This window comes from Nomascus leucogenys, chromosome 23 (genome assembly GCF_006542625.1).
Source record: "Nomascus leucogenys isolate Asia chromosome 23, Asia_NLE_v1, whole genome shotgun sequence".
Classification (NCBI taxonomy): domain Eukaryota; kingdom Metazoa; phylum Chordata; class Mammalia; order Primates; family Hylobatidae; genus Nomascus; species Nomascus leucogenys.
The window spans coordinates 26,549,767-26,569,520 of NC_044403.1; the positions used below are offsets into that span (position 1 = coordinate 26,549,767).

General features: G+C 47.7%; 1 protein-coding gene across 1 annotated transcript in view; it reads left to right on the plus strand.

The window, feature by feature from the left end:
- The first annotated feature begins 15,751 nt into the window (after nt 1-15,751).
- Nucleotides 15,752-19,754, plus strand: part of VWF (von Willebrand factor) — a 178,833-nt gene continuing 174,830 nt past the window's right edge. The window contains exons 1-3 of the mRNA XM_030804480.1: nt 15,752-16,006; nt 17,240-17,294; nt 19,101-19,265. Coding sequence (XP_030660340.1) covers nt 17,240-17,294; nt 19,101-19,265 — 220 coding nt within the window. The 5' untranslated portion in view covers nt 15,752-16,006. The remainder of the gene's footprint in view (nt 16,007-17,239; nt 17,295-19,100; nt 19,266-19,754) is intronic.

Below are 19,754 nucleotides of genomic sequence, written 5' to 3' on the forward strand. Positions count from 1 at the left end.
ACAGCTTTAATTTCAAATAGCAACTTTTTATTCATTAAAAAAACCTTATTTATATAATTTCAGGAAAACTAGCACCCTCCATGAAAATATCATCAGAAGAGCTTCCTTGGATGATTTTCATATTTATTAATTGATCAATTGCATAATGTATAAAATACTGATTAAAATCACTAGGCTTAAACTGTCAAATGTAAAACTCAATGGCTTGGCCTGACTTCCAGTTTTCCGAAGAAAATAGTACTTGGGATGCCGTGATTCTGGGCGTGCTGAGTGATGGAAGGGGTTGGAGAGTCAGTCACTGTGCAGCCTGTGCCCGCGGCCTCTGTGCCTCCCTGCAGCGGCCGTGCATTCCTCTGCCATGGTGGGTTTATGCAGCTCTTTTCGTAGGAGATCAGGAGTCCTTGGGGACAGGATTCCAACTGCATTCATCTCTGTTCCCCTGTATTCAGAGAACATAATCTTAAGTAGCACTAACCTAAATAAATATCCCATAATATGGAACTGGTTACATAAATTGTGGAATATCAGTAAGTGAATGATTCCAGCCAAGTGTGTTATACTCTGATAAAATAGATACTTGAGTGGTATTTAGAAATTGTGCCAGAGTGTCATACGAGTTACAGGCGCAGAATACCACATGGGAACGTGACCCCAGTCTGATGTCTCTGCCCCCTTGCAGAGCCATCCTGTGACTTTCACTGTGCAATTTCCCCAACCACAGTGACGAGTGCTGTCTTCTGTGCTGACGATTTGGAGCGCAGACAACAACTTCCTCGGGTATTGAGCAATTTTTTTATCTGCAGTTTCAGTTCTGTAGCTACATTTTAATATTATATGTTAATTAACCCACATCATTCTTCTATTAGCAGGGAGTTCAACAAACATTTATGGAGCACTTACCATGTGCTATGCTCCAGACAGAGCACTTTGGAAGATACAGAGATGAGTAAAGCAAAGTCTTGTTCTAGGGAGAGCTCAGACTGGAGGAGATAAGACAAACAAAAATGCATGAAAAGGCTGGGAGCGGTGGCTCACACCCGTAATCCCAACACTTTGGGAGGATGAGGTGGGCGGATCACGAGGTCAGGAAAACCCTGGCTAACACGGTGAAACCCCTTCTCTACTAAAAATATAAAAACAAAAAATTAGCTGAGCGTGGTGGCCGGCGTCTGTAGTCCCAGCTACTCCAGAGGCTGAGGTGGGAGAATGGCGTGAACCGGGGAGGCGGAGGTTGCAGTGAGCCAAGATCGCGCCATTGCACTCCAGCCTCGGCAACAGAGCGAGACTCCGTCTCAAAAAAAAGAAAAATGCACGAAAAGATGAGAGGGCCACAGAAACACCCAGAGGTGGTTCAAAGGCAGGAAAAGGGGGGGTGAAGGGTGGGAAGAAAGGAGAAAAGGCTTATGGAAGAGTTATAGGTACAGTGGCGAAAACACGGACGTTGTAATCAGGTAGATTCAGATGCTGGCTGCCTTTGGTAGCAGTATGAGCCTAGGCAAGGCCCTTACCCTGTCTGAGCCTCAGCATCTCAACTATAAAATGAGAGTAACGCTCTCTTTCCCTCACAAGGTTGTTAGAAGGTACATTGGATTGAATGGCGAGCCCCAAAAGACATGTCCACATTTTAACTCCTGGACCCTGTGAATGTGACCTTACTTGGAAAAAGGCTCTTTGCAGATGCAATTAAGGATGTCAAGATAGATCATCCTAGATTACTAGATCCTTAGGCGGGGTGTGGTGGCTCAGGCCTGTAATCCCAGCACTTTGGGAGGCCGAAGTGGGCAGATCACTTGAGGCCAGGAGTTTGAGACCAGACTGGCTAACATGGCAAAACTCTGTCTACTAAAAATACCAAAAAAAAAAAAAAAAAGCCGGATGTGGTGGCGGCACCTGTAATCCCAGCTACTCGAGAGGCTGAGGGAATAGAATCACTTGAACCTTGGAGGTGAAGGCTGCAGTGAGTCAAGATTGCGCCACTGCACTCCAGCCTGGGTGACAGAGTGAGACTCCATCTCGAAAAAAACAAACAAAAAAAGAGACTGGGCGCCGTGGCTCACGCCTGTAATCCCGGCACTTTGGGAGGCTGAGGCGGGTGGATCACCTGTGGTCAGGAGTTCAAGACCAGCCTGGGCAACATGGTGAAACCCTGTCTCTACTAAAAATACAAAAATCCGCTGGGTGTGGTGGAGCATACCTGTAATCCTGGTTACCTGGAAGGCTGAGGCAAGAGAATCACTTGAGCCAGGTAGGCGGACGTTGCAGTGAGCTGAGATTGTACCATTGCACTCCAGCCCGGGTGACAGAGAGACTCCGTCTCAAACAAACAAAAAAAACAAAAAAAGATTACTAGATCCTTCCAGATTACTTAGACTCAATGACAGGTGTTCTTATAAGAAATATAGAATGGGAGGCTGAGGCAGGAGAATGGCGTGAACCCAGGAGGCGGAGCTTGCAGTGAGCAGATATCACGCCACTGCACTCCAGCCTGGGCGACAGAGCAAGACTCCGTCTCAAAAAAAAAAAAAAAGAGGCCGGGCGCAGTGGCTCACGCTTGTAATCCCAGCACTTTGGGAGGCTGAGGCGGGCGGATCACGAGGTCAGGAAATCGAGACCACGATGAAACCCCATCTGTACTAAAAATACAAAAAAAAATTAGCCGGGCGTGGTGGCGGGCGCCTGTAGTCCCAGCTACTCGGAAAGGCTGAGACAGGAGAATGGCGTGAACCCGGGAGGCGGAGCTTGCAGTGAGCTGAAATTGCGCCACTGCACTCCAGCCTGGGCGACAGAGCGAGACTCTGTCTCAAAAAAAAAAAAAAAAAAAAAAAAGAAAAAAAAAGAAATATACAGTGGGAGACACAGGGAGATGAGGAGAGAGCCATGTGAAGACGGAGGCTGAGATTAGAGTGGTGCTGCCACAAGCCAAGGAAAGTCTGCAGCCACAGAAGCTGGAAGAGGTGAGGAAGGTCTCTCCCTTAGAGCCTTCGTGGACACCTTGATTGCAGACTTCTTCCCTTCAAAACTGTGGGAGAAGACATTTGTGCTGTTCTAAGCCACTCGGTTTGCGGTGATTTGTTACAGCAGTGCTGGGACACTCACAGAGGAGGATGAAGTAACACAGTGTTCACAAGCAGCTAGCAGAGTATCTGGTACTTGCAAGGTGTTCACCAAATGACAAATTCTCCTTCTGCAGGAGGGGGACATGGAAGGATGAACAGGAGAGAGGAGGAGTGGGGAGGAGGCAGGACGTTTGGATGGTGGATCAGTGTGAGCTGAGCACAAGAGGTGTCTGGGAAACAATGTCTCCGGGCACCCAGCAGACATTCTGGGGTGCAGGGTGTGGGGTCAGGGTGGACGTGGGCGTGTGCTCAGCAAGGGTGCAGGAGGAAGGCAAGTGTGCTGACTGTTGGATGGGAGGTTGGAGAGAAGGGCCCACGGAAAGGGAAAGAGGCAGGCTGCTGGGACTCCTCCTCGCCCTGGGGCCTTCCACCTGGGCTGCTCCTGCCTAGCCTCTAGTGCCTTGGTGCTCATGGTGGAGCTGAAGCAGTGCTTGAAGCCATGCCAGAGGAAAGTCGCTGGGCTGCTGGTCATTAAAGGAGTCATAATGGGCTTGGGAGGAAGGAAGCAGCAAGAGGGATGGAGTGAAGATTTCAGATCCTCGAGTTTGTTTACTGAGCACCTGGTAACCCCCTGGATTCTTCTGTCAACCTATGAACATGTAATTAAGGATGGCAAGATAGATCATCCTAGATTACTAGATCCTTAGGTCAGGCATGGTGGCTCACGCCTGTAATCCCAGCACTTTGGGAGGCCGAGGTGGGCAGATCACCTGAGGTCAGGAGTTAGAGACCAGCTTGACCAACATAGTAAAACCCAGTCTTTATTAAAAAGTACAAAAGTTAGCTGGGTGTGGTGGCACATGCCTGTAATCTTAGCTACCTGGGAGGCTGAGGCAGGAGAATGGCGTGAACCTGGGAGGCAGAGCTTGCAGTGAGCCAAGATCTCGCCACTACACTCCAGCCTGGGTGACAGAGCAAGACTCCGTATCAAAAAAAAAAAATAAAAAAAAATAAAAAAAATAAAACATGAGATGATTCCTCAAACTCCTGTACATCAAAAAACAAACAAGAACAAAAAAGCCCTCATCAATAAATATTAAAGGTAAGTGAAGAACTGAAAAAAAATCCACATATCAATATGAGAAAAAACTAACATTTTAAATCTTTAGTTTTTATAGGTCAATATAGATAAGCATCTCGGTTAAAAATGAGCTAAAGACACAAACAAGAAATTCACAAAAGAAGAAATACACATGGACAGTGTTAGAAAATGTTCTCTCAATAATGAAAGAAATGAGTATTAAAGTAATAATCTTATAATAGTGTTTGCCACTTACATTACCAAATCTGTAATAAAAAATAATGCTATAGAAGAGTAAATTGGTACAGTTCTTGGGAGGATAGATAAAAGGCTTAATAATTTTCGTGCCCTTTGACCGAGCCATTTCTTTTACTTCTAGGAATGTGTTTCAAGGAAATGGGCTGTGTGCGTGTGAAGATTTATGTACAGGATGTTGGTCACCCTATTTGTAAGGCTAAGCCAACATTTCCACATCACTTGGCTTCAGAGCTTTATTTTTTAAGTGAAACTTTCAACTGCAGAGAAAACTAGAGAGGATAATACAAAAACACCCACGTTCTAGCCAGCTTGCTGCATCTTAACATTTTGCCACATTTGCTTTATACTTTTGAAATAATTAACAAAATATTTACAGAGAGGTATGGCCCCCTAGGTCCCCACTCTCTGGATTCCATCTTCTCTCTTCTTCCCCAGAGGTGACTTACGTATCCCGAATCTAGAGATTATCACTCCACGTGCATGTTTCTTTTACTGTAAGTAAACATATTTATTTATTCATTTATTTTTTGAGACAGAGTCTCAATCTGTTGCCCAGACTGTTATGCAATGGCACGATTACAGCTCACTGCAGCCTCGAACTCCCGGGCTCCAGTGATCCTCTTACCTTAGCCTCCTGAGTAGCTGGGACTAGAGATGCAAACCACCATACCCGGCTAGTTTTTCTTTTTTCCATAAAAATGCGGTCTCTGTATGTTACCCAAGCTGGTCTTGAACTCCTGGCCTCAAGCAATCCTCCGGCCTTGGCCTCCCAAAGTGCTAGGATTACAAGTGTAAGCCACCATGCCTGGCCAATTAAACGTTATTTATAAGCAATAATATATAGTTTTATTTTACATGTTTTTTACCTTTATGTAAGTGGTATGTATCCTCTGATACTTGCTTTTGTTTTTTGTTCACCATTATTTTGGGCGGTTTTCCATGTTGATACATGTAGCCTAGATTACTTTTAATTGCTATTTGTTATTTCGCTGGATGAACATACAATTTATTCATTAATTCTTCCATTGAAGTATATTTAGCCTGGTTGTTTACACATCTTTTGACCGCAGACACTGCTGCAGTAAGCGTTCTGTGCATGCTGGTTGGTGCACATGCGTGAACGTTTCTCTAGGGGATATGCCTACGCGTGCAGCTGCAGGGTTGTGGGGAAGAGTATCTTTAAATTTTATAGATATTTCCACACTTTTTCCAAAGTGCTTCACCGAAAGTGCTTTATCTCATGTCCTCAGCAGCATAGAGGAATTTCAGGAGCCCCTCCTCCTTACCATTCCGAAAAGTGGATAACTAACTGTGGTTTTATTTTAGAGTTCCCTGATGACCAGTGGAGTTGAACAGGTTTTGGGTTTTTTTTTAAGATGGAGTTTTGCTCTTGTTCCCAGGCTGGAGTGCAATGGTGTGCTGTTGACTCACTGCGACCTCTGCCTCACGGGTCCAACTGATTCTCCTGCCTCAGCCTACCGCATAACTGGGACTGTGTCTGGAATTTGTGGGGTCTTAGGCTCACTGACTTAAAGAATGAAGCCGCAGACCCTCGCGGTGTTACAGTTCTTAAAGGTGGCGTGTCCGGAGTTTGTTCCTTATGATGTTCGGATGGGTTTGGAGTTTTTTCTTTGTGGTGGGTTCGTGGTCTTGCTGGCTTAGGAGTGAAGCTGCAGACCTTTGCGGTTGAGTGTGGCAGTTCTTAAGGTGGCGCATCTGGAGTTGTTCGTTCCTCCCGGTGGCTTCGTGATCTCCATAGCTCTAGGAGTGAAGCTGCAGACCTTTGCGGTGAGTGTTACAGCCCATAAAGATAGCATGAGCCCAAAGAGGAACCAGTAGCAAGATTTATTGCAAACAGCAGAAGAGCAAAGCTTTCACAACAAAAAACGGAACCCCAATGGGTTGCCGTTGCTGTCCTGGAGCAGCCTGCTTTTATTCTCTTATTTGGCCCCACCTACATCCTGTTGATTGGTCCATTTTACAGAGAGCCGATTGGTCTGTTTTACAGAGAGCTGATTGGTCCGTTTTGACAGGGTGCTGATTGGTGCATTTACAATCCCTGAGCTAGACAGAAAAGTTCTCCATGTCCCTACTAGATTAGCTAGATACAGAGTGTAGATTGGTGTATTTACAAACCCTGAGCTAGACACAGAGTGCTGATTGGTGCTTTTACAAACCTTGAGCTAGATACAGAGTGCCGATTGGTGCATTTACAATCCCTTAGCTAGACATAAAGGTTCTCCAAGTCCCCACCAGATTAACTAGATACTGAGTGCCGATTGGTACATTCACAAACCCTGAGCTAGACACAGGGCGCTGATTGGTGCATTCACAAACCTTGAGCTAGAAACAGAGTGCTGATTGGTGTATTCTCAATTCCTTAGCTAGACATAGAGGTTCTTCAAGTCCCCACCAGACTCAGGAGCCCAGCTGGCTTCACCCAGTGGGTCCTGCACCGGGGCCACAGGTGGAGCTGCCTGCCAGTCCCGTGCAGTGCGCTGGCACTCCTCAGCCCTTGGACGGTCGATGGGACTGGGCACCCTGGAGCAGGGGGCGGCGCTCTTTGGGGAGGCTCGGGCGGCGCAGGAGCCCATTGCAGGGGAGGTGGGGGAGGCTCACACATGGCGGGCTGCAGGTCCTGAGCCCTGCCCTGCGGGGAGGCAGCTAAGGCCTGGCAAGAAATCGAGCACAGCAGCTGCTGGCCCAGGTGCTAAGCCCCTCACTGCCCACGGCCAGTGGGCCGGCGGGCTGCTCCGAGTGGGGGGCCCACTGAGTGCATGCCAACCCAGAACTCGCGCTGGCCCGCAAGCACCGCGCGCAGCCTGGGTTCCCGCCCGCGCCTCTCCCTCCACACCTCCCTGCAGGCCGAGGGAGCCAGCTCCGGCCTTGGCCAGCCCAGAAAGGGGCTCCCACAGTGCAGCAGCAGGCTGAAGGGCTCCTCAAGTGCGGCCAGAGTGGGCGCCAAGGCCGAGGAGGCGCCCAGAGCAAGGGAGGGCTGCGAGGGCTGCCAGCAGGCTGTAACCTCTCAGGACTACAGGTGCGCCACCACGCCTGGTTAATTTTTGTATTTTTAGTAGGTGTTTCACCATGTTGGTCAGGCTGGTCTCGAACTCCTGACCTCAGGTGATCCTGCCGCTTCAGCCTCCCAAAGTGCTGGGATTACCAGGCATGAGCCATCATGCCCGACCTGGTTTTGGTATGTTTACTGGCCAACTGCATTTCCTCCTTTTCTGTAGATTGCCTTTCCATATCACTCTCCATTGCCACTAGGTTGTTTGTCCATTTCTTTTTCTATTTTTTTTTTTTTTTTGATACGGAGTCTTGCTCTGTTGCCCAGGCTGGAGTGCAGTGGCACAATCTGGGGTCACTGCAAGCTCAGCCTCCCGGGTTCACACCCTTCTCCTGCCTCAGCCTCCTGAGTAGCTGGGACTACAGGCGCTCACCACCACAACCGGATAATTTTTTATATTTTTAGCAGAGACAGGGTTTCACCGTGTTAGCCAGGATGGTCTCAATCTCCTGACCTCGTGATCTGCCCGCCTCAGCCTCCCAAAGTGCTGGGATTACAGGCGTGAGCTACCGCACCTGGCCATTTTTTTTTAGACGGAGTTTCCGTCTTGTTGCCCAGCCTGGAATGCAATGGTGGGATCTCTCCTGACCCCAACCTCTGCCTCCCGGTTCAAGCCATTCTCCTGTCTCAGCCTCCTGAGTAGCTGGGATTACAGGCATGTGCCACCACGTCCAGCTAATTTTGTATTGTTAGTAGAGACAGGGTTTCTCCACGTTGGTCAGGCTGGTCTCGAACTCCCAACCTCAGGTGATCTGACCCCCTTGGCCTCCCAAAGTGCTGGGATTACAGGCGTGAGCCACTGCGCCCGGCCACATTTGAAATTGTTTTTAACTATTCTTTTTTTTTTTTTTTTTTGAGACAGTCTCACTCTGTCGCCCAGGCTGGAGTGCAGTGGCACGATCTGGGCTCACTGCAAGCTCCGCCTCCCGGGTTCATGCCATTCTCCTGCCTCAGCCTCCCGAGTAGCTGGGACTACAGGCGTTTTTAACTATTCTTGAGCTTTTGCTTCCCATATGGATTTTAGGATCAGATTGTCTAATTATATGAAAAACCCTGTTGGATTGAAATTGTATTTAATTTATTGATTAATCTGAGGATATTTGGCATCTTTACAATATTGTGACTTAGTAAATATGAACACAGCATATCTCCTCATTGGGTTTTCTTTTATGTCTTGGGACAAGATTTATGATTTTCTCCATAATAATGGACAGATTTTTTTTTTTTTTCGAACAGGGTCTTGTTTTGTTGTCCCGACATGATCTAGGCTCACTGCAACCTCTGCCTCTCTGGTTCAAACGATTCTCCTGCCTCAACCTCCCCAATAGATGGGATTACAGGCATGCGCCACCACACCTGGCCAATTTTTTGTATTTTTAGTAGAGTCGGGGTTTCACCATGTTGGCCCGGCTGGTCACAAACTCCCGACCTCAAGTGATCCGCCCACCTCAGCCTCCCAAAATGCTGGGATTATATGTGTGAGCCACCGCGCCCGGCCTATTCTATTTATTCTTAAGTATCTGCAGTAATTGCTACTTTACTAATAGGGCCACTTCAAAGATCGTATTTTATAACTATATGGGAACATAATAGATTTTAAAAAGGAATCTTGTGGCAAACTTCTAAACTCTTATGTAGATTCTTTTGAATTTTTCTGTGTATACATTCATATCTTCAAATAATAACTATTTTGCTTTTTCCTAAGCTCCATACCTCATTTTTCCTCCTCTTCTCTTACTTTGCTGCCCTGGGCATCTGAACCAATATTGACTAGCAGTGATGACATTGAACATGCTTGTCGGCCGGGTGCGGTGGCTCACGCCTGTAATTCCAGCACTTTGGAAGGTGGAGGAGGGTGGATCACGAGGTCAGGAGATCGAGACCATCCTGGCTAACACGGTGAATCCCTGTCTCCTCTAAAAATACAAAAAAATTAGCTGGGCGTGGTGGCGGGCACCTGTAGTCCCAGCTACTCAGGAGGCTGAGGCAGGAGAATGGCGTGAACCTGGGAGGTGGAGGTTGCAGTGAGCTGAGATCACACCACTGTACTCCAGCCTGGTGACAGAGTGAGACTCTGTCTCAAAAAAAAAAAAAAAAAAGGACATGCTTGCATGTTCAAGTAATTATCTTGCGTCTGTCTCCCTAGAAGCTGGGACTACAGGTGTGCGCCAGCGGCATGCCCAACTAATTTTTGTATTTTTAGTAGAGACGGGGTTTCACCATGTTGGCCAGGATGGTCTAAATCTCTTGACCTCGTGATCCACAGGCCTCGGCCTCCCAAAACACTGGGATTACAGGCGTGAGCCACTGCTCCCGGCCTTGTTCTGGTTTTTAAAGGGAAAGTGGCTTCCATTTTACCATAAGTATGAAATATGCTCTATGTCTTAGGCCAAGGACATTCTCTTTTTTTATAGGTTACTTAAGTGTTTTGTTTACTTGTTTTCCATAAATGGGTGTTGTTGACTTTTACAAAACTGAAAGCTTTTCTGCTTTATAATTTAATCGTTTTTTTAAAATAAAATTTAAGCTTATATTATGAAGTGCACATAAATCTATAGATTTTATCTTTCTGGTGCATTGATCTTTATGTCACCTTTTCCTACTCTTTGGTGCTAATGATGACTTTGATCTTGAGGTCCGTTGTGTGTGATAGTGGCATAAAACGCTTTTCCTTGGTCATCACTTGCCTCTCCTTTCTTTTCCTTATGGTCTTTGTGTCTTTATATTTTTAGGACTGTCTCTTGAACATTGCTGGATTGTGTGCCTTTTTAAAGAAATCCGACTTGAGGCCGGGCGCGGTGGCTCACGCCTGTAATCCCAGCACTTTGGGAGGCCGAGGCGGGCGGATCACGACGTCAGGAGATCGAGACCATCCTGGCTAACACAGTGAAACCCCGTCTCTACTAAAAATACAAAAAAAAAAAAAAATTAGCCAGGCGAGGTGGCAGGCGCCTGTAGTCCCAGCTACTCGGGAGGCTGAGGCAGGAGAATGGCGTGAACCCCGGGGGGCGGAGCCTGCAGTGAGCCGAGATCGTGCCACTGCACTCTAGCCTGGGCGACAGACAGCGAGACTCTGTCTCAAAAAAAAAAAAAAAAAAAAGAAATCCGATTTGATAATCTCTACCTTTTTATTGATTATTGATCTGTTTGAATTTTTTGTACTATTGCATTTTACATTTTATACTATTTGTCTTGCTTTTTCTATTTTTCTCCTAGGTCACTCTAGTTTTTAAAAATTTGTTTTTTTTCTGATAGGTTTGGAAAACATACATTCAATTCTATTCTTTTAGTAGCTTCTCTTAAAATTTTACTCTGCAGTACAGCCTTAACAAAGTCTAAAGTGATCATGACATCTTTCTTCCTTCTGAGCCATACGAGGACCTTAATACACTTTCACTCCTGTCTCACATGTTATTGCTATCTGGTATTTTGGTTCTAATTTTTAATAACTCTCCAACTTATCATTACCATTGTTATTGTTTTATATAATCACTGCCTGCTCATATTTACCCCCATATTTACTATTTTATTTATTTACCTTTTCTCTTGGCGTCTTGTTTCTAGGCTGAATTTTCTTCTTCCTGGCAGGGCGAGGTGGCTCACACCTGTAATCTCAGCACTTTGAGAGGCCGAGGCAGGAAGACTCCTTGAGCCCAGGAGCTCTAGGAGTTTGAGACCAGCCTAGGTAACATGGCAAAACCCTGTCTCTACAAAAAAAATACAAGAATTAGCCAGGTATGGTGGTGCATGCCCACAGTCCCAGCTGCTAGGGAGGCTGAGGTGGGAGGATTGCTTGAGCCCAGAAGGTTGAGGCTGCAGTGAGTTGTGACTGTGTCACTGTACTCCACCCTGGGTGACAGAGACCCTGTCTCAAAAACAGTAACAAAAAATGTTTTTCTCCCTGAAGTTCCTTCTTTAGTAGTTTTTTCAGAAAGGACTGTTAATGTTAAGCCCACTCTCCGTTTTTCTGAAAAAAAAAAAAAAAAAAAAAAAAAAAAGGATCTGTGTTTCTTCAACTCTGAACAATAATTTACAGGTAGATCAGATGTTACAGTCTCCCTCCCATGGCCCTCTAACCCCAACTCTCCCTGTTTCTTCTAGACTACCAGTGTCTGCTCCTCCGTGCCTGAGGGCCAGAAGTGTTGAGGGCTGCATGCCTCCTGAAGCAGCCCTGACGATAACTGACAGGAAGGAGTAAGTGTAGAAACGCCCCTGCTCCCTGACCCAAGAGTGGGAAGATTCGGAGGCATGGATCTTACATTTTCCCAGACTCTCCTCCAGAAGGAAGCTTTCTTTTTTTTTTTTGAGACGGAGTCTTGCTCTGTCGCCCAGGCTGGAGTGCAGTGGCCCGATCTCGGCTCACTGCAAGCTCCGCCTCCCGGGTTCACGCCATTCTCCTGCCTCAGCCTCTCCGAGTAGCTGGGACTACAGGCGCCCGCCACCACGCCTGGCTAATTTTTTTGTATTTTTAGTAGAGATGGGGTTTCACTATGGTCTCGATCTCCTGATCTCGTGATCTGCCCGCCTCGGCCTCCCAAAGTGCTGGGATTACAAGCGTGAGCCACCGCGCCCAGCCCCAGAAGGAAGCTTTCTTGTCCACTTGGTGGCTGGCATAATAAACATCTTTTATTGGCTGCTTTCCTACCCCGTATCACATTCCCACTTCCCTGCTGATGCTTCCTGCCCTCCCAAATCAATTATCTACACTAAAATACTCAGGGTCTGCTTCTGGGACTTCAAACTAAGACACTGCATATAGAATTCTCCACGAATGGACTTTTTCTCTCAGCACTTCTCTTTGGATCTTCTAATTCTATCATGTTTCTTAATTCTGCCTCCATTTTTTTTTTTTTTTTGAGATGGAGTCTCACTCTGTCACCCAGGCTGGAGTGCAGTGGTGTGATCTCGGCTCACTGCAACCTCTGCCTCCTGGGTTCAAGCAATCCTCCTGCCTCAGCCTCTTGAATAGCTGGAATTACAGGCATGCACCACCACGCACGGCTAATAGTTGTATTTTTAGTAGAGATGGGATTTCAACACGTTGGCCAGGCTGGTCTCGAACTCCTGACCTCAAGTGATCTGCCCTGCTTGGGCTCCCAAAGTGCTGGGATTACAGGCATAAGCCACTGTGCCTGGCTGCTCCTCCATTTTTTCATCTCCATATTTGAGTAATTTCTTTAGAACCATTTTTCAGCTTTTTTTTTTTCCAAAAAATCTGGTGTTTTTGAATTTTTCAATTAATTTACTATATACATTTCTTAAAGTTCTTTTTTTTTGTTTTTTGGGACAGCATCTTACGCTATTGGCTAGGCTGGAGTGCGCGATTATGGCTCACTGCAGCCTCAACCTCCTGGGCTCAAGGGGTCCTCCCTCCTGCCTCAGCCTCCTGAGTAGCTGGGACCACAGGCATGCACCGCCAGGCCCAGCTAATTTTTTATTTTTATTTTTTGTAGAAATGGGGTCTTGCTGTGTTGTGTAGGCTAGTCTCAAATTCCTGAGCACAGACAATCCTCTTGCCTCCGCCTCCCAAAGTGTTAGGATTACAGGTGTGAGCCTCCATGTCTGGCCTTAAAGTTCTTTTTCAAGTTTTCTTCCTGTTCTTTTCTTTTTTTTAATGGAGTCTCACTCGGTCACCAGGCTGGAGTGCTGTGGCATGATCTTGGCTCACTGCAACCTCCGCCTCCCGGGTTCAAGCGATTCTCTTGCCTCAGCCTCCAGAGTAGCTGGGACTACAGGTGCATGCCACCATGCCCAGCTAATTTTTGTATTTTTAGTAGAGATGGGGTTTCACCATATTGGCCAGGATGGTCTTGATCTGTTGACCTCGTGATCCGCCCACCGTGAGCCACTGTGCCCTGCCTTGAAAAAAGTTTATTCTTTGTAAAGACAGGGTCTTGCTGTGTTGCCCAGGCTAGTCTTGAACTCCTGGTCTCAAGTGATTATCCCATCTCAGCCTCCCAAAGTGCCAGGATTACAGACATGAACCACTGTGCCTAGCCTCTATTATAATTTTAAACACTCATTTTTTTCTTTTTATCTTTCTCTGATCATTTTATTTTCTGAAATTCTTAGGGATCTAATTCTTGCTCATGGTAGATAGTTTTCTCAAGTGTTGAAAAATTTTTGATTTTGAGTTCATCCTCAAGAAAGCTTTATTTACATGGGTGCAAAGGATGAAAATTCTAGGCTGGGCGCGGTGGCTCATGCCTGTAATCCCAGCACTTTGGGAGGCCGAGGTGGGCAGATCACAAGGTCAGGAGTTTGAGACCAGCCTGGCTAACATAGTGGAACCCCGTCTCTATTAAAAATACAAAAAATTAGCTGGGTGTGGTGGTGTGCGCCTGTAATCCCAGCTACTTGGGAGGCTTAGGCAGGAGAATTGCTTGAAGCCGGGAGGTGGAGGTTGCAGAGAGCCATGATCATGTTACTGCACTCCAGCCCGGCCAACAGTGCAAGACTCCATCTCAAAAAAAAAAAAAAAGAAAATTCTAAAGAAAGACTTAATTCCCCCCCCACCCCGCCCCAAAACAAGTGGAGACAGGCAAATTTCCTTATCTTCTAGGTTGGGGGATGGATTTTTTTCCTGGTCCACTGTTTGGACAATGTTTCCCTTCAAACTTTCAGCTTTTGCAGGGATCTCTGTTCTAGTTCTCCCTCTGGGTCAGGCCCGTAGCTGCACTGCCCATTCTTGCAATGTGCGGCCTCTAGTCTGGAGGGTTCCCAGACTGGCCTACCCTAGGCCACCCATGGGCCTACCCTGCCTCATGCTCATTTAGGCTCCTCTTCCTCATTGACCCTTGAAGATATTCCTTACTTTCCTCCCAGATCAACTGTGCATTTAAAGAACATTTGTTGTATTTAGCACAGCATTTAAAGGTATTTTGTAATGAAAGGGTTTTCAGATTAGTCATTTAGTTTTTTTAAATAAGAGCTGGAAGTGGAAATCCCGATGGCCTTTTCTTTTTTTTTTTTTTTTTGAGACGGAGTCTCGCTCTGTCACCCAGGCTGGAGTGCAGTGGCGCGATCTCGGCTCACTGCAAGCTCCGCCTCCCGGGTTCATGCCGTTTTCCTGCCTCAGCCTCCCAAGTAGCTGGGACTACAGGCGCCCGCCACCACACCTGGCTAATTTTTTGTGTTTTTAATAGAGACGGCGTTTCACCGTGTTAGCCAGGATGGTCTTGATTTCTTGACCTTGTGATCCGCCCACCACAGCCGCCCAAAGTGCTGCAATTACAGATGTGAGCCACCGCGCCCGGCCCCCCAATGGCCTTTTCTGCTGTCTCATGCTGATTCTGCCTCTTGTGCCATTTTTCTTCCTTGGGATGTGCATCTTCCTCTCCTGGGGCGGTAAAGGGAGTAGTGGAGTGTGAGGTATGTGGGAAGGGAGGAGGTTGGAACCTAGTGGTTTCTCAAAGTCTTAGGGCAGCGGGTATCATGGAGAAGCAGTGAGGAGGTCTCCCATACCCAGACATGCCTCAGGGTGCTCGTCTCAGTGCCTGGAATCCCAGCATGAGAGTCATCTTCACCCCACCCCTGCCCATTTCATCAGTTACTTACTTTAGTAGGAATTAGTTTAGCAGATGATGTTGAGAATTAGGCTTTTGGGAATGGGAGGCTGGGAAGTGTGTGTGTGTGTGTGTGTGTGTGTGTGTGTGTGTGTATAAGGTCAGGGTACCAGAAGTGCGTAGAAGTGTCCTTGAGAATTGGAATTATTAGAATGTAGCTACAGTAGAAGTATTAGACTCAAACCATCACTCCCCACCTTCGCCATTTTACAAAGGGCTAGGCTTGTGGCCAAGACCTTCCTCTTTAACCGATCCATTCAACCCTGGCCAGGACCCAAATGGACTGTTTTTGTCAGGGCCAGGACCGGATCCTTCATACCTGGGGTGCACAGGAAGTGTTAGTGCTCCCCTTCCTCCAAACAGCAGCAAAATTGGCTCAGGTTGAGGTGTTTTTCTCAACTTCCCTGGAGTCCAGCCCTGGAAGCTGGATCAGGAAGCTGTGTTGTTCTAGTGTGATTCCACTCTGGCCTGTATCAGCCTGCCCTGAGACAAGCAGCATTGCTGGTTATCCCACACAGGTGGGGCACTCTAGGAAGACCAGGGATCAAGTGTGGGGGTGTAGGGATGGGGGGTGTTTGGGGAGGGCAAGGCAGTTCATTAAGGCAGCTGCCAGGAGGTCTCCCTTCAAATTCTACAAAGCTTTATCAGCTTGGAGGTTCTTCTAATACCATTTCCTTTCATTGTTTCCTTTTGGTAATTAAAAGGAGGCCAATCCCCTGTTGTGGCAGCTCACAGCTATTGTGGTGGGAAAGGGAGGGTGGTTGGTGGATGTCACAGCTTGGGCTTTATCTCCCCCAGCAGTGGGGACTCCACAGCCCCTGGGCTACATAACAGCAAGACAGTCCGGAGCTGTAGCAGACCTGATTGAGCCTTTGCAGCAGCTGGGAGCATGACCTAGGGTGGGCAGCACCATTGTCCAGTGGCTGAGTTTCCCAGGGACCTTGGAGATACCCGCAGCCCTCATTTGCAGGGGAAGGTATGGCCTTTGGAAGGAGAGCTGGCTCAGTTGTGGGAGGAAGATGCAGGACTGACTGATCCCTGCTCCTGGGGAGCTGGGGTTTTCTGTCACTGGACCAGAAGGGCTTTGTTTGGAGGGGCGAGTCAATTCAGCCAGGGATGATCCTAATAATACCTCCTCCACTTGCCTCTGAGGGTCCTGGGGCTGCTTTTCTTCATGCAGTGGGTTTTACCGTTTGATAGTACTTCACTCAAATGAGTTGGAATGAGCTTTGTCCTCACCTCTGAGAACCTGGGATCAGCTGAATGTACCTGCGTGTTAGGACTGGGAGGGGACACCTGCTTGGAGACCAAGACCTGGCCCTATCTGACATCTCAGTGTTCCTCCTTCCATAGATATATCACAGATTGGCTTTATTTCACCTTTGGCTGGATGGGACCTTAGGTAGGAAAGGAGTCACCCCCAGTGAATCTCAGGCAACAGATTCTGCACTTCATTTAACAACCTTTTCCAGAGGAGAGGGGCTACAGCAGGGGCTCTAAGGGACTTGGAGTATGCTCTGCCAACCAGGATTAATTGTCCCTCTCTTGGGGGGTCACACAGTGGGGAAGTCTGCCTGCATCCAGGGCCGCTGGACTCCTGTCCATTTTTTCAGATGAACTCAGCAAACATTTGCTGGGCATCTCCTGGGTGCTAAGCATCTTGCCAGGTGCGGGGGTTGGAGACAAGGGAGACAGCCCTTGGTCTTGTGAAGGCACTTGTGGTACAGAGTCAGGGGCCAACAAGCAAACCGTCAAGTTGGTGGTTCCTGAGCATTCTCTGTGTCTGGGCTGCTGTGGTGGGCACACAAGCGTAAGATGGTTCCTACTCTCCAGTTTGGATGCAGAGGCAGGAAGGAATGAGGTGTGTGTTAGCTCCCAGCTGCTTCAGGAGGCAGGGATGTGAGAGAGGCCCAGCAGGCCTGGAGGGAAGGCAGGGTTTTCCTCCTGTCTTGGGCCTGGGACTGCTGTCTGTGGAAAGGTGCCCACAGGTCCCAGCTCACAGTGATTGTTACTCTTGGGCCTGGCACTGGCCAGGGTTTTTTTGTGGGGCCAGAAGGCCATGTTCAAAGGGGAAAATGGGGTCATGAGGATCAATCTTTTCTCCTGCTTTAAAGAAATGCTTTTGCTACTGCATGCCCTGACAGTCACCACACCAGCAGCCACCTACCTGGGCAGGAATGATCAGCTCACGTCTCTTGCTTCTCTGCAGATGATTCCTGCCAGATTTGCCGGGGTGCTGCTTGCTCTGGCCCTCATTTTGCCAGGTAGGTACAAAAGGGCCTCCATTTCTCATTCCTGCCCCAGGGCCATCTGGAGTGACCCCTTTCTGGGAATCAGCAAGTGTGTCTGGAGCTCACCCGTGTGCCCAGCCCCAGCTTAGGCTGTTGGTTGCCTCCTGTGAAGGTTCCACGGAGTTCCCACCCTTGACTTGTATTCCAGAGACCAGGTGCCTGCAAATGCCATCTCCTGTTGGGGAATTAAGAAGCATAAAGGTGGCACAGAACTGTCCCATATTATGGGGGCACAGGATGAGGAGGAAGGAATCCAAGTCTGGGATGGATTATTAGCTTTAGACGAGATTGTGGAGGCCACCTACTTGAACCTCCCATGGTACAATGAAGAGACTGAGGGTCAGAGAGGAGAAATGACTGCTCCAAAGTCTCCTAGAGCCAAAATCAGAGGTCAGTCTTCCTGGGTCCCAGGCCAACACCCTTTCCACCGCACTGCATCATACTGCTGCCCTTCCCTTGCTAAGATTCTGAGCCTGTAAATTGTGGGAGAAGACTTTTGACCTTCCACTTAGATCTCTCAGGTCAGCAGCATCCAGTTGCTGCCCACAGGTGAGTCTGGGGAAAAAAATACACATTTGTCACACTCTCTGCATCTTCCTACCAGGTGGGTCTTTTGCCAGGGGACCCAGAACACTTAGAGATTTACTGCTGTATTTCCCCACCTGCCGACACACACACACATAGGCACACACACACACATCCATAGTCAGTGAAGGAGTTAAAATGTGACGCCGGAGGAGTTCACACTTCATAGAGTCTGTGTGTCAGGCACACGGTCTGATCTGTTTAAAATTTAACCTGCCCAAGACATGCTAGTAGGTTTATGTACAAAGATGCTCATTGCAATCTATTTATAATATTAAAACATATGGAAAAATGCTAGAAACCTAACAATAGAGGGCTATACTATAGACATTTAGATGCAAAATATGATGCAGCCACTAAAAACCGCATATTGGAAGTATATACAATAGGATGACAAATTATTTACAACCTATTGAGAAACAGAGGTTATAGGTAGTTTGCACAAGGTGGTCACCAATTTATAAAAAACCCACAGCTGTATATATCCTATAAAATAAAATGGAAAGATGAACATTGAAATGTTAACTCTAATCATCGCTGAATGTTGGGTTACAGATGGTTTTAACTTCTTTGTGTTTTCTTTTTCTTTTTTTTTTTTTCGAGACAGAGTCTCGCTCTGTTGCCCAGCCTGGAGTGCAGTGGTGTGATCTTGGCTCACTGAAACCTCCGCCTCCCAGGCTCAAGTGATTCTCCTGCCTCAGCCTCACCAGTAGCTGGGATTACAGGTGCCCACCACCGCACCCGGCTAGTTTTTGTATTTTTAGTAGAGACAGGGTTTCGCCATGTTGGGCAGGCTGGTCTTGAACTCCTGACCTGAGGTGATCTGCCCACCCCGACCTCCCAAAGTGCTGGGATTGTAGGCATGAGCCACCATGCCTGGCCTGCTTCTTTGTGTTTTCTTCTGTATGCTCCAAATTTTTAATAATGAATATGATGACACTTTAAATCAGTAAGTAAATGTCATTAAAACTAACAGATTTCCTGAAAAACTGTTCCTTAGTTATTGCTGTGGGTCTGAGGTCATATCTGGGAGCTGAAAGCAATAGCTTTAGTCTCATTTAGGATGGAAAATAACTCCCCACAGCCCAGTTTCTATCAGAGGCAGTCTAATTTCTATGAGGCCAGAGAGGTTTGAGCTGATGGTCCCAGTTGTGGCCTGGGACCACCAGCCCAACCTGTGGCCTCTCCCTCCAGGGACCCTTTGTGCAGAAGGAACTCGCGGCAGGTCATCCATGGCCCGATGCAGCCTCTTCGGAAGTGACTTCATCAACACCTTTGACGGGAGCATGTACAGCTTTGCGGGATACTGCAGTTACCTCCTGGCAGGGGACTGCCAGAAACGCTCCTTCTCGATTATTGGTGAGTTCTGGGCACTGCGGGGAGGAATTCAGAGGGAGGGCTGGCTGAGCTCAGCCCTGGTGTGGGGGAGGATTCCTGCTCTCGGGACAGTGTCTGAGCTGAAAGGTCACTGCTGAGAACAAGGAGAGGAACAGCCTTTCTGTGACACGTAGCCCCTCTTGGCTTTCCCCAGGTCTCTCCCCACGGGAGCCGGGTGGGATGGATGAAGACAGTCTTCCTCTTTGGTAGTTCACTGTGTCCATTGCTCTGGGTCCAGGCGATGCCCGGGAACTCCACAGCATCAAAGCTAATGATGAACTAGAGAAGGTGCTTTGGAACGTATAAAACTCCTTGCCAAAGGGAAGACTCGTTGTTGTTTTCTTGGTGGCCTGTGGATCAGAACATCAGCTTATGCTGAGGACTTCCTGTATTCCTGGAGAAGGGCTGGTACTATCCCTGCCATGTCCCTGTATCCCCATAACAGCCCTGGGATGTAGCTGTAGTCACCCC